This window comes from Pseudophryne corroboree, chromosome 9 (genome assembly GCF_028390025.1).
Source record: "Pseudophryne corroboree isolate aPseCor3 chromosome 9, aPseCor3.hap2, whole genome shotgun sequence".
Taxonomy (NCBI): domain Eukaryota; kingdom Metazoa; phylum Chordata; class Amphibia; order Anura; family Myobatrachidae; genus Pseudophryne; species Pseudophryne corroboree.
Genome location: NC_086452.1, coordinates 460,834,152 through 460,848,217, shown reverse-complemented (window position 1 = coordinate 460,848,217; position 14,066 = coordinate 460,834,152). Strand labels below are relative to the sequence as shown.

Below are 14,066 nucleotides of genomic sequence, written 5' to 3'. Positions count from 1 at the left end.
GCGCATTTCGCCGCACAACTTCAAACACACAAGTGCACCACCTGTGATAATGACAGCCCTACTCTCCCCTCACTCCTATGATTTATTTAAGTCATAAGCCAGGCTGAAGAGAGCAGTATTTCTGGATAAAAACATAAAAAATAGAATGAAAAAGGGGAGATTCTAAAGTTGTAACAGGACGGACGTGACAGTTGCACTATTTCACAGTCCATACATTTCCATAAGTGTCACTCCTTGCCGGTCATCTAAAGAGAGCGCACAGTTAACCTGCACTTTAACACCAGTCAGACCATTGTCAGATGTCGGGAGCATCCACGTGCTTCATCAGTGAGGACCACAGATGTCAGAGCCAGTGAGAGCTACTCAGACAGATCTGCTCACATAAGAACACCTGTAAGTACTTACCTAGTGACCAGCTTGTACACCCAGCGATAGAGAGAGAGAGAATCTGAGCAGAAAAGGAAGGAGCCGATCTATGTGTATCTACAGCTGCCTCATATAGTGCAGTAACATCTACCTTCTTACTGAGTCATAGTATCATAAAACAGAGAATGGTCAATGATTACACAGAGCAATTCTTACCTAAAGGATCACAGTGTTTCCTACTAGGCACTCCAGGGGAGTTTAGGGTCAGACTGCAGGGGAGGGAGGGTTAGGTTTAGGCAGCGGGAGGGGGGACTTAGGTTTAGGCACCTCGTGGGGTGGATAGGGTCAGGCACCAAGGGGTGAGGTTAGGCTGCGGGAACAGATGGGTAGGGGAGGAGGGAGAACACCCCAAACTCATCCCTGTCGGGATTTCCACCTTCAGTATGACGGCGTCAGTATTACGACTGCTGGGATCCCAAGCGTTGGCATTACATACTGAATCCGTTTGCAGATGTGGTGTCAGGAACATAGGGCGGCTGGATACACACACCTGGGGTCATCAGGTAATTGGGCTGATATGGCTGTCCCATGGCTCCATAAGCAGCTGGATGTCCTCCACTAGAGAAGAACAAAAAATATTAGAGGAATTTAAATTTTATGTCTCAGAACATTGAGTCTAATTTATGTTTGTTAGTACAGCACAAAAGACAAAAAGTAACTTTAACTGTGTGGTCTGGAACAAACCATGCTAGTGGAGCAAATACATTTATATTGTTTCTGTGCAGGGTAAATACTGGCTGCTTTTGCATGTAGCCCACACGTGTTATTCAGCATTATTTTTACACTGCAATTTAGATTTTAGTATAAACCCCCCAAACCTCCCCACAAATCAAAGAATGGCCAAACACGTAAAGATTTATTGTCAGATCTGGCTGGTTGGAACGAAAATCTGGTAATGTATGGGAGCAAATGACAATTGACCATTTGCTCCCAAACACTTAAAACCAGACAAAAATGGTCAAACTGGTTAAATCCATTTGATTTAACCAATTTGTCTGAACGACTGTTTTTGGCAGTTTACCGGCATTTCAGAGCAAATGGTTAATTGTCATTTGCTGCTATTCATTACCAGATTTTTGTTCCAACCAGACAGGACAAGGGGCCTAATTCAGACCTGATCGCTCACTAGGGTTTTTTTGAACTGCTGCGAACAGATAGTCACCGCCAGTGCCAGATTAAGGTTCACATGGGCCTGGAGCTGAAATCTCTGAAGGGCCTATTGTGTGCCGCCACAGTGGATGTGACTAGTGATATGGGGGACATGACCGGTTCGGTGGGGGTGTGGCCTGCATTATGGGCTATGGCTAGCGCCTTCCTTCAATCACCTCAATTGCCCTCCCCACTGTGTTTAAAGCCACAGTGTAATTTGAAAGTCTACAAATGAAAAAAAGGAAACACCTCTTTTTAATGTGACAAAAAAAAAGAAAAATGGCACTTAGGGGAGTATTCAATTGATGTCGGATCCTTTCTGACGGAAAGGATCCGGCATTTCAGTATTCAATTAGCAGCCAAATCCGTCAAGATTTGGCCGTTCCGGACAATGCCAATCCGTCTTTTTTTAAAGTCAGATTCACATTGTCGGAAACGGGCTAAAACATGTCGGATTTGGCCACGAATCCGTCAAAACACGTGGATTCACGTGCTTTCCGACAAGTCGGATTTTCTGACTTGTCGGATAAACAGGAGTTTGATTGAATAGGTTGAATCTGGATTAGACCTTACACTCCCGTTTATCTGACAAGTCAAGAAATCCGACTTGAATTGAATATGGCCCACAGTCTGATGATTTCAGTAGAACTCCATATATGTTTACTTATAAATAACATTTTACAATTATGTAAATGCTAACGGTAATAACAAATACAATTAAAATTGGTCATAAAAAAGGAATGAATATATATTTTAATAAAATAAAAATATCAGCTGTCTTAAACAATGACTATATGGTTTTCAGGTCTTCAAGAAAAGATAGTGCTATTTCTCAGCAGGAACAAGCAAAACATAGGGGGTCATTCAGCTTCAGCTGCAGTCTTGTTATTTTACCAAAACTGCAACTGGCTGTGATCACATTCTGGGGGACGTCCAGCAAAGGGCAGGGCTGCCAAGCACGCAAATACTCGGTAGCGATGCGATCGCAATTCAATTGCGATCGCATCGCTGAATTGTGGATGCACCCTGCCTCTGCTGGCTAACAAAGGCAGGCACACCGCCGCCATTTTTTAAAATTGGAGCGGCTGCGTGTGACGTCTCACAGCCACCCCAATAACGATCCGGGCATGCTTAGGTTTTCATGGAATACCCCCCCAATGCCAAGACGCCACCCACCACCCGCTGCTGTCAATCATGCAGCAGTCACATCCTTCTGTGATGCGACTGCAATATGACAGCCCGCACACGCCCATTGCAGCCAATGCAAGTGCGCATTACAGCACTGGTTGGGAGAATGCGAATGCAACGCATCTCCGACCTGTGCTGAATTAGGCCCATAATCAGGAAATGGGTTCCTGAACCTGTCCTGGGCCAAAATGTACTTTCCATAAGATACGTTTTATGTGAAAGTCTCTCTGAGCGCCATCTTTTCTATCTATCTATCTATCTATCTATCTATCTATCTATCTATCTATCTATCTATCTATCTATCTACTCTATCTATCTATCTATCTATCTATCTATCTATCTATCTATCTATCTATCTATCTGTCTGTTTGTCTATCTATCCGTTTTTGTTTTTTTAAAAGCTCCTCCCCCAAATAGTACTGGCTGCACTGCAGTAGAAAGAAGGGTATATATGTGTCGGCACTATTCAATTTGTGTTAAATTGAATTGACCCCATAGATTATTTCTGATCAGTATACAATTTCATTCGTATTTAACCACTACTCAGAAAATGATTTACTACATCATGGTCATAACATAATTAACCACTTTACAATCACTATCTCCCCAATCCCTAACATTAATTAACTCCATATCAATTAATTCCATTCATGTTCATTAACCCTTTAATGAACTCCCTCAGTCTCACCTAAAGAACTTCTTCACCCTTATAACAAAACCAAAAAATATTATTACTCCCTTAGTTGTATTGCCTTTCATTTCCATATCTCCTCCTCCCGACCTGTCACTTGTATTTCTCCTCCTCCTGGCCTGTCACTTCTCCACCTCATCCTCCTGACCCGTAGCTTCTCCATCTCCTCCTGACCTGTAGCTTCTCCATCTCCTCCTGACCTGTAGCTTCTCCATCTCCTCCTGACCTGTCACTTCTCCACCTCATCCTCCTGACCCGTAGATTCTCCATCTCCTCCTGACCTGTAGCTTCTCCATCTCCTCCTGACCTGTAGCTTCTCCATCTCCTCCTGACCTGTAGCTTCTCCATCTCCTCCTGACCTGTCGCTTCTCCACCTCATCCTCCTGACCCGTAGCTTCTCCATCTCCTCCTGACCCGTAGCTTCTCCATCTCCTCCTGACCTGTAGCTTCTCCATCTCCTCCTGACCTGTAGCTTCTCCATCTCCTCCTGACCTGTAGCTTCTCCATCTCCTCCTGACCTGTAGCTTCTCCATCTCCTCCTGACCTGTCGCTTCTCCATCTCCTCCTGACCTGTCGCTTCTCCATCTCCTCCTGACCTGTCGCTTCTCCATCTCATCCTGACCTGTCGCTTCTCCATCTCCTCCTGACCTGTCGCTTCTCCATCTCATCCTGACCTGTCGCTTCTCCATCTCATCCTGACCTGTCGCTTCTCCATCTCATCCTGACCTGTAGCTTCTCCATCTCCTCCTGACCTGTCGCTTCTCCATCTCATCCTGACCTGTCGCTTCTCCATCTCATCCTGACCTGTCGCTTCTCCATCTCATCCTGACCTGTCGCTTCTCCATCTCATCCTGACCTGTCGCTTGCATATCTTCTCCTCCCGACCTGACGCTTGCATATCTCCTCCTCCCGACCTGTCACTTGTATTTCTCCTCCTCCTGACCTGTAGCTTCTCCACCTCATCCTCCTGACCTGTAGCTTCTCCATCTCCTCCTGACCTGTAGCTTCTCCATCTCCTCCTGACCTGTAGCTTCTCCATCTCATCCTGACCTGTCACTTGTATTTCTCCTCCTCCTGACCTGTAGCTTCTCCACCTCATCTTCCTGACCTGTAGCTTCTCCATCTCCTCCTGACCTGTAGCTTCTCCATCTCCTCCTGACCTGTAGCTTCTCCATCTCCTCCTGACCTGTCGCTTCTCCATCTCCTCCTGACCTGTAGCTTCTCCATCTCCTCCTGACCTGTCGCTTCTCCATCTCATCCTGACCTGTCGCTTCTCCATCTCATCCTGACCTGTCGCTTCTCCATCTCATCCTGACCTGTTGCTTCTCCATCTCATCCTGACCTGTAGCTTCTCCATCTCATCCTGACCTGTCGCTTGCATATCTTCTCCTCCCGACCTGACGCTTGCATATCTCCTCCTCCCGACCTGTCACTTGTATTTCTCCTCCTCCTGACCTGTAGCTTCTCCACCTCATCCTCCTGACCTGTAGCTTCTCCATCTCATCCTGACCTGTAGCTTCTCCATCTCCTCCTGACCTGTAGCTTCTCCATCTCCTCCTGACCTGTAGCTTCTCCATCTCATCCTGACCTGTAGCTTCTCCATCTCCTCCTGACCTGTAGCTTCTCCATCTCCTCCTGACCTGTAGCTTCTCCATCTCATCCTGACCTGTCGCTTGCATATCTCCTCCTCCCGACCTGTCACTTGTATTTCTCCTCCTCCTGACCTGTAGCTTCTCCACCTCATCTTCCTGACCTGTAGCTTCTCCATCTCCTCCTGACCTGTAGCTTCTCCATCTCCTCCTGACCTGTAGCTTCTCCATCTCCTCCTGACCTGTAGCTTCTCCATCTCCTCCTGACCTGTAGCTTCTCCATCTCCTCCTGACCTGTAGCTTCTCCATCTCATCCTGACCTGTAGCTTCTCCATCTCATCCTGACCTGTGGCTTCTCCATCTCATCCTGACCTGTCGCTTGCATATCTCCTCCTCCCGACCTGACGCTTGTATAATTCCTCCTCCCGACCTGTCTATTCCCCATCTCCTCCTCCCGACCTGTTGCTTCTCCATCTCATCCTCCTGACCTGTCACTTCTCCATCTCATCCTCCTGACCTGTCACTTCTCCATCTCCTCCTCCCGACCTGTCGCTTCTCCATCTCCTCCTCCTGACCGGTCGCTTGCATATCACCTCCTCCTGACCGGTCGCTTGCATATCACCTCCTCCCGACCTGTCGCTTCTCCATCTCATCCTCCTGACCTGTCGCTTCTCCATCTCCTCCAGACCTGTCGTTTACATATCCCCTCCTCCCGACCTGTCGCTTCTCCATCTCCTCCAGACCTGTCGCTTACATATCTCCTCCTCCCGACCTGACGCTTGTATATCTCCTCCTCTCGACCTGTCTATTCCCTACCTCCTCCCAACCTGTCTATTCCCCACCTCCTCCTCCTGACCTGTCTATTCCCCACCTCCTCCTCCTGACCTGTCTATTCCCCACCTCCTCCTCCTGACCTGTCTATTCCCCACCTCCTCCTCCGACCTGTCTATTCCCCACCTCCTCCTCCTGACCTGTCTATTCCCCACCTCCTCCTCCGACCTGTCACTCCTGACCTGTCGCTTCCTCATTTCTATTGCACAAACCCATAAATACTGCGCATGTACAGAGAATTTAAATTTGTTTTGTATTTAATGTATCTGACCCCTCTGTCCACTTACATTTGTCTGGAGCTATTGCAGCCATTGTATGTTAAGTGCCACTGATTGCATTTGCTAAAAATACCTGTCTTTTCTTTACTATATAAATGTACAGTATCCTAGTAACCCTAGTACAATTTGCTACCACAAAACCCAGCAATTCCCCCCCCCCCCCCCGTCTCCTTTTACCATTAATTTTACTGTTACTTCTGTTCCGCTCCTCTGCTATCTGCAGCGTTACCGTTCTGCCCGCTAAGCTGTCTGCAGAGCTGTCTCCTCCTGACTCCTCCTCTCCACAGCACAGATATCATGAGGCTAGAGGAAGCTCGGCCAGGCATCGAAAGCCGGTGTGGAGGAGGACTCTGATGGCGCAGTGGGACAGAGGCGCCGGTAATAGCATCAAGAGTGCCGGCGGCCCCACAATTGTATTGGCACAGGCTGCACGGCTCTACTGTGGCATGACGGTGTGAAAGGGGAGCGGCGGCCAAAGAGGCAGGCAGGGCCCCATACCAGCCCTGGTAGTTACGCCGCTGCCCCTAGCTGCACCCTGGGGTGGTATCTAGGTGATGTCATGTCGCTATTTGTAATGCCGGGGACCGACTCCCGGGGCAAGCAGAGGGTGATGGCCAGCAGGGTTTCCATGGGGCTCTGGGAGGAAGGGCGCTGTCAGATTTTGATAGGAAAATGTTTATTCCTATCATCACTGGCAATCTTCTGTGGGCCTATTTTCATGGGGAGGCCTGGAGCTGCAGCTCCACCCGCCCCATTGTTAATCCGGCCCTGGTCGCCGCCCATAGGGGAGTGTATTTTTGCTTTGCAAGTGTGCGATCGCATGTGTAGCAGAGCTGTACGAAAATAGGATTTTAATTACCTAGCGGTAAATCCTTTTCTCGTAGTCCGTAGAGGATGCTGGGGTCCATATTAGTACCATGGGTATAAACAGGTCCACCAGGATCCATTGACACTTTAAGAGTTTAACAGTGTAGGCTGGCTCCTCCCTCTATGCCCCTCCTACCAGACTCAGTCTAGAAACTGTTTCCGAGGAGATGACATACTTCGAGAGAAGTAAATACACAGATAGTGGCAAGATTCATACCAGCTCACACAACAAGGCAAATCCGTCCAACAGGCCGGAGAACTCAGCAACAGCTGAAATAGTACTGAAAACAGGAACGAACACAGACCTTACCTAGGAACCAGGTAGTACTGAACCAAATAACCACTGCAGGATAAAAAAGCGCTGGGCCGGTGCCCAGCATCCTCTACGGACTACGAGAAAAGGATTTACCGGTAGGTAATTAAAATCCTATTTTCTCTTACGTCCTAGAGGATGCTGGGGTCCATATTAGTACCATGGGGATGTACCAAAGCTCCCAGAATGGGAGGGAGAGCATGCAGGCTCCTGCAGAACTGCTTGACCAAACTTGAGGTCATCAGAGGCCATCGTATCGAACTTGTAAAACTTAGCAAACGTGTTTGAACCAGACCAAGTAGCTGCTCGGCAAAGCTGTAAGGCCGAGACACCCCGGGCAGCTGGCTTCAAGACATCCCGGACCATTGTTTGAATCACCAACGCTTTCTCCACCGGTAGAAACACCCTCTGCACCTCCGTGTCGAGGATCATCCCCAGGAAAGACAGCCTCCTTGTCGGCTCCAGATGAGACTTCAGGATCCAAAATGAAGTCTCTGCGAGCGGTTATCTCAGGACTGACGGAGGGGGAGTTCCTGGTGTCACTGGACATCAAGGATGCGTACCTCCACATTCCCATTTGGTCGCCGCATCAGGCATATCTCAGGCTTGCACTGTTAGATGATCACTATTAGTTTCAGGCACTGCCATTCGGTCTCTCCACAGCACCGAGGGTCTTCACCAAGGTGATGGCAGAGATGATGGTTCTCCTCCGCAAGCAGGGGGTGAACATAATTCCGTATCTGGACGACCTGCTGATCAAGGCATCGTCCAGGGAGAAGTTGCTAAGATCCATTGTTCTCACAACGCATCTGCTCAAGGAGCACGGTTGGATCCTGAACCTCCAGATATCATTGGCCAACGATATACCAACAACCTTTTATGACATATTATATTTTATTATACTGTAATGATCGTTTAGTGCATCTGCACCCCCTTTGTCTGTGCATACTACAACAGTGCAATCTTGATTACATGGGATGGGATCTTCCTGAGAAGATATATCCTCTGCAGCATATGAGACAGAGTCTCTAGACATGGTTGCTTGCACACCCCACATACACACAGGGTACAGGGCAGACAGAGTTTCCCCCCCAAGAACGGCAGAGAGACACAGAGATTGGAGCCAACCCACAAACAGCGCTATACAGGTATAGGGAGACCCTTAACCAGCGCTGACTGTGTCCCTTAATAGGTGACACAATCTATACACAGCCTCCCCTCCCTTCTACAACCCCCTGGTACCGTACAGATAGCTGGAGTTGCTCTGGAGGGACTGCTCTTCACATGCAGCATGTCTGCAGGCAGGAAAATGGCGCTGAACGCTGCTGGGTCCGCTCTGGGAAGCTCCGCCCACTTAATGGCGCTGTCTTCCCGCTCTTACAAGATTATACTGGCCTGAGGATTTTCTGCCGGATCAGGGCGCCCCTCACAGCGCCACACCATGTACCATTGAGCCCCCACGAGCACAGTCAGTACTGCGCTCCCTACCCTGTAGCTGCCATCTTCACATCGGCTCCCCGCTTGCCAGGGAGCCGATGACTCACTCGCCACACTTTAGCTCTGCAAGGGGGTGGCGGCATGCTGCCGGGGTGAGCGTTCCCCTGCGGCGGGGAGCGATCTATCTTCCCTGGAGCTCAGTGTCCAGTCAGCGGAGACAGTGGCTCAGACCCCGCAGGGCGGACACTGCTCCCCCCCTCAGTCCCACACTGCAGGCAGGCTGTTGCCAGCAGCCTCCCTGTAAAATAACAAACTCTAAAAAAACTTTTACTAAAGAAGCTCTGTAGTGCTCCCCTAGCTGCGACCGACTCCTCCGGGCACATTTTCTAAACTGAGTCTGGTAGGAGGGGCATAGAGGGAGGAGCCAGCCCACACTGTTAAACTCTTAAAGTGCCAATGGCTCCTGGTGGACCCGTCTATACCCATGGTACTAATATGGACCCCAGCATCCTCTAGGACGTAAGAGCCCGAGGAGACGGACAACTTCGAGAGAAGGATATTACACAGACAGTGGCGAGATTCACTCCAGCTCACACATACAAGGCAAACCAAGCTAACCAGCTTGAAAAATCAGCAACAGCTGAACAATGGTGGTCATTCCGAGTTGATCGCTCGCTGCCGTTTTCCGCAGCACAGAGATCAGGCTAATATTCTGCAGTTCTGAGCATGCGTATGGGCCACAGGGCACACGCGCCAAGTACTTTCACACAAAACTATGCAGTTTTACACAAGGTCGAGCGACGCTTTTCAGTCGCTCTGCTGATCGGTGAGTGATTGACATGAATGGGGCATTTCTAGGAGGTAACTGACCGTTTAACGGGAGTGTGCTAAAAAACGCAGGCGTGTCAACAGATAACGCAGGCTTGCCTGGAGAAACGGGGAGTGGCTGGCCGAACGCAGGGCGTGTTTGTGACGTCAAAACAGGAACTAAACTGTCTGCAATGATCGCAAGATAGGAGTAGGTCTGGAGCTACTCAGAACCTGCATGAAAATATTTAATAGCAGAACTGCTAACCTTTCGGTCACACTTCTGCTAAGCTAAGATACACTCCCAAATGGCGGCGGCCTAGCGTTTGCACTGCTGCTAAAAGCAGCTAGAGAGCGAACAACTCGGAATGAGGGCCTATATTACTTAACCAAGTAACAAAACAGTATTTAACCAAGAAAGAATCAGTACTGAACTAAGTAACCACTGCAGGATCACGAAGCGCTGGGCAGGCGCCCAGCATCCTCTACGGACTACGAGAAAAGGATTTACCGGTAGGTAATTAAAATCCTATTTTCTCTTACGTCCTAGAGGATGCTGGGGTCCACATTAGTACCATGGGGATGTACCAAAGCTCCCAGAACGGGAGGGAGAGCGCGGAGGCTCCTGCAGAACTGATTGACCAAACTTCAGGTCCTCAGAGGCCAAAATATCGAACTTGTAGAACTTTGCAAACGTGTTCGACCCCGACCAAGTAGTCGCTCGGCAAAGTTGTAAAGCCGAGACACCCCGGGCAGCCGCCCAGGAAGAACCCACCTTACGAGTAGAGTGGGCCTTAACAGATGTAGGACACGGGAATCCTGCCGTAGAATATGCATGCTGGATAGTGAACCTGAACCAGCGAGAAAACGTCTGCTTAGAAGCAGTACACCCAAGTTTCTTGGGATCATATAGGACAAACAGAGAGTCTGATTTACTGTGACGAGCAGTCCTCTTCACATAGATTTTCAGAGCCCTTACAACATCCAAGGACTTTGATGAAAATGAGGAGTCAGTAGCAACTGGCACCACAATAGGTTAGTTGATATGAAATGCCGACACAACCTTCGGAAGGAACTGCTGACGTGTCCGGAGCTCAGCTCTATCTTCATGGAAGATCAAGTAGGGGCTCTTACAAGACAAAGCCCCCAACTCCGACACACATCTAGCAGAAGCAAAGGCCAACAAAGTGACAGCCTTCCACGTGAGAAACTTGACCTCAACCTCCCGTAGAGGTTCGAACCAATCCGATTGGAGGAACTGTAACACCACGTTAAGATCCCAGGGCGCCGTAGGCAGCACAAAGGGAGGCTGGATGTGCAGAACCCCTTTCAGAAAAGTCTGAACCTCAGGGAGGGAAGCCAACTGTTTCTGGAAGAAAATGGATAGGGACGAAATCTGGACCTTTACGGATCCTAACCTCAGGTCCATATCCACTCCTGCTTGCAGGAAGAGGAGAAACCATCCCAGTTGAAACTCCACCGTAGGAAACTTCTTGGACTCACACCAAGATACATATTTTTTCCAAATACGATGGTAATGTTTAGACATTACTCCTTTCCTAGCCTGTATCAGGGTAGGAATAACCTTGTTCGGAATGCCCTGCCGAGCTAATATCTGGCATTCAACCTCCATGCCGTCAAACGTAGCCGTGGTAAGTCTTGATAAGCAAACGGCCCCTGCTGTAGCAGGTCCTCCCGAAGAGGAAGAGGCCTCAGCTCTTCTAGCAGTAGATCCAGAAGTTCTGCATACCAAGCCCTTCTTGGCCACTCCAGAGCAATGAGGATTGCCTGAACTCTTGTTCTCCTTATGAGTTTTAGAACTCTTGGAATGAGTGGAAGTGGAGGAAACATGTGCACCGACTGGAACACCCACGGAGTCACTAGGGCGTTCACTGCCACGGCTTGCGGGTCCCTCGACCTGGAACAGTACCGCCAAAGCTTCTTGTTGAGACGAGAGACCATCATGTCTATTTGAGGTACACCCCAAAGATCTGTTACCTCCGTGAACACCTCCGGATGGAGTCCCCACTCTCCTGGATGGAGATCGTGTCTGCTGAGTAAGTCCGCTTCCCAGTTGTCTACTCCCGGAATGAAGATTGCTGACAGCGCCAACGCGTGTTTTTCTGCCCAGAGGATGATTTTTGTTACCTCTGACATTGCAGCTCTGCTTCGTTCCGCCCTGTCGGTTGATGTAAGCCACCGTCGTTACATTGTCCGAATGCACTTGAATGGCTCGATCTTGCAGAAGATGGGCCGATTGGAGAAGACTGTTGTAGACAGCTCTTAGTTCCAGAATGTTTATTGGAAGGCTGAATTCCAGGCTTGACCACCATCCTTGGAAGGTTTCCCCCTGAGTGACTGCGCCCCGGAGACTTGCATCCGTGGTTAGAAGGATCCAGTCCTGAATCCCGACCTGCAGCCCTCCAGAAGGTGAGGTAGTTGCAGCCACCAGAGGAGTGAAATCCTGGCCTTCGGCGACAGACGTATTCTCTGGTGCATGTGTAGATGAGATCCCGACCACTTGTCCAGGAGATCCAGTTGGAAGGACCGAGCATGAAACCTTCCATACTGTAGAGCCTCGTAAGAGGCCACCATCTTCCCCAGAAGGCGAATGCACTGATGAACTGAAATCCGGGCTGACTTCAGGACATCCCGGACCATTGTTTGTATCACCAACGCTTTCTCCTCCAGGAGAAACACCCTCTGCACTTCCGTGTCGAGGATCATTCCCAGAAAAGACAACCTCCTGGTCGGCTCCAAATGTGATTTTGGAAGGTTCAGGATCCAACCGTGTTCCCTGAGCAGACGAGTCGTGAGAACAATGGACTGCAACAATGTTTCCCTGGATGATGCCTTTAACAGCAGATCGTCCAGATATGGGATTATGTTCACCCCCTGTCTGCGGAGGAGAACCATTATCTCTGCCATCACCTTGGTGAACACCCTCGGTGCTGTGGAGAGGCCGAATGGCAGTGCCTGAAATTGATAGTGACTGTCTAACAGTGCAAATCTGAGATAAGACTGGTGCGGCAGTCAAATCGGAATGTGGAGGTACGCATCCTTGATATCCAGGGATACCAGAAACTCTCCCTCCTCCAGACCTGAAATCACTGCTCTCAGAGACTCCATTTTGAATTTGAACACCCTCAGGTAAGGGTTCAATGATTTAAAGTTCAAAATTGGTCTGACCGAACCATCCGGTTTCGGTACCACGAAAAGGTTTGAATAATAACCCTTGTTCTGCATATGAGGTGGAACTGGGACAATGACCTGTGACTTTTCCAATTTTAGGATGGCTTCCTGTAGGATAGCCCTGTCTGTCAGCAAAGCTGGCAAGCCTGATTTGAAGAATCGGTGAGGCAGGAGTTCTTGAAACTCCTGCCTGTACCCCTGGGACACAATATCCTGTACCCAGGGATCCAGGCCGGACGACACCCAGTTGTGTCTGAAATGTCTGAGTCTCGCACCCACCAGCCCGTCCTCCAGGCTTTGTGGTCCACCGTCATGCAGAGGATTTTGAGGAACCAGAAGCAGGTCTCTGGTCCTGGGAGCCTGCGGGTGCAGGCTTTTTGGATTTTGCATGACCACCTCTAAAGAAAGTGGTAGGAGGCTTGGACTTTTTTGCCTTAGCGGTCGAAAGGACTGCGGCACAGCTGAAGAAAATGGTTTCTTCGTAGAAGGTGTAGCAGAGGGAAGGAAAGGTGACTTACCCGCGGTTGCCGTGGAAATCCATTCCCCAAATAGAGCCTGACCTGTGTAGGGTAGGTTCTCCACAATTCTCCTGGATTCCGCGTCTACAGACCATTGGTGTAGCCAGAGTCCCCTGCGAGCTGAGACAGACATGGAAGATATCCTTGCAGTCAGCGTACCCAGGTCCTTCATGGATTCCACCATGAACCCCGCAGAATCCTGTATGTTACGTAAAAACAATTCAATGTCACTTCTATCCATTGTATCCAAATCCTCTAGTAATGTGCCTGACCACTTTACTATGGCTTTAGAAATCCATGCACAGGCAATAGTGGGCATTAATGCCACTCCTGAAGCAGTGTAAATGGATTTGGGCGTAGTGTCAATCTTACGATCAGCCGGTTCTTTTAACGCGGTAGATCCCGGGACAGGTAAAATAACCTTTTTAGACAGTCTGATGCGTCAACAATGGGTGGGTTTTCCCATTTTTTCCGATCTTCCTCAGGGAAGGGAAAAGCAACCAGAACCCTTTTTGGGATCTGGAATTTTTTCTCTGGGTTTTCCCAGGATTTTTCAAATATAGCGTTTAATTCTTTAGATGCAGGGAAGATTAGCGAGGCTTTCTTATTGTCAGTGAAGTAAGCCTCCTCAACCTGCTCAGGTGTTGTGTCATTAATGTTTAATACATCTCTAATGGCCTCAATCATGAGCTGCACCCGTTAGCAACGGATGCCGCCCCCCTCAGCACATCCACATCACCGTCTGCCGTATCAGAATCGGTATCCGTGTCATGTTGCATA

The 14,066-nt window shown here is 49.2% G+C and overlaps 1 protein-coding gene across 1 annotated transcript in view; it reads right to left on the bottom strand.

Annotated features, from left to right (window-relative positions):
* LOC134958851 (uncharacterized) overlaps positions 1-4,733 on the bottom strand; it is a 109,275-nt gene extending 104,542 nt beyond the window's left edge. Inside the window, exons 1-2 of the mRNA XM_063941558.1 lie at positions 4,285-4,733; positions 917-984 (exon numbers count right to left, since the gene is read on the bottom strand). Coding sequence (XP_063797628.1) covers positions 917-984; positions 4,285-4,733 — 517 coding nt within the window. The remainder of the gene's footprint in view (positions 1-916; positions 985-4,284) is intronic.
* Positions 4,734-14,066: the final 9,333 nt, after the last annotated feature.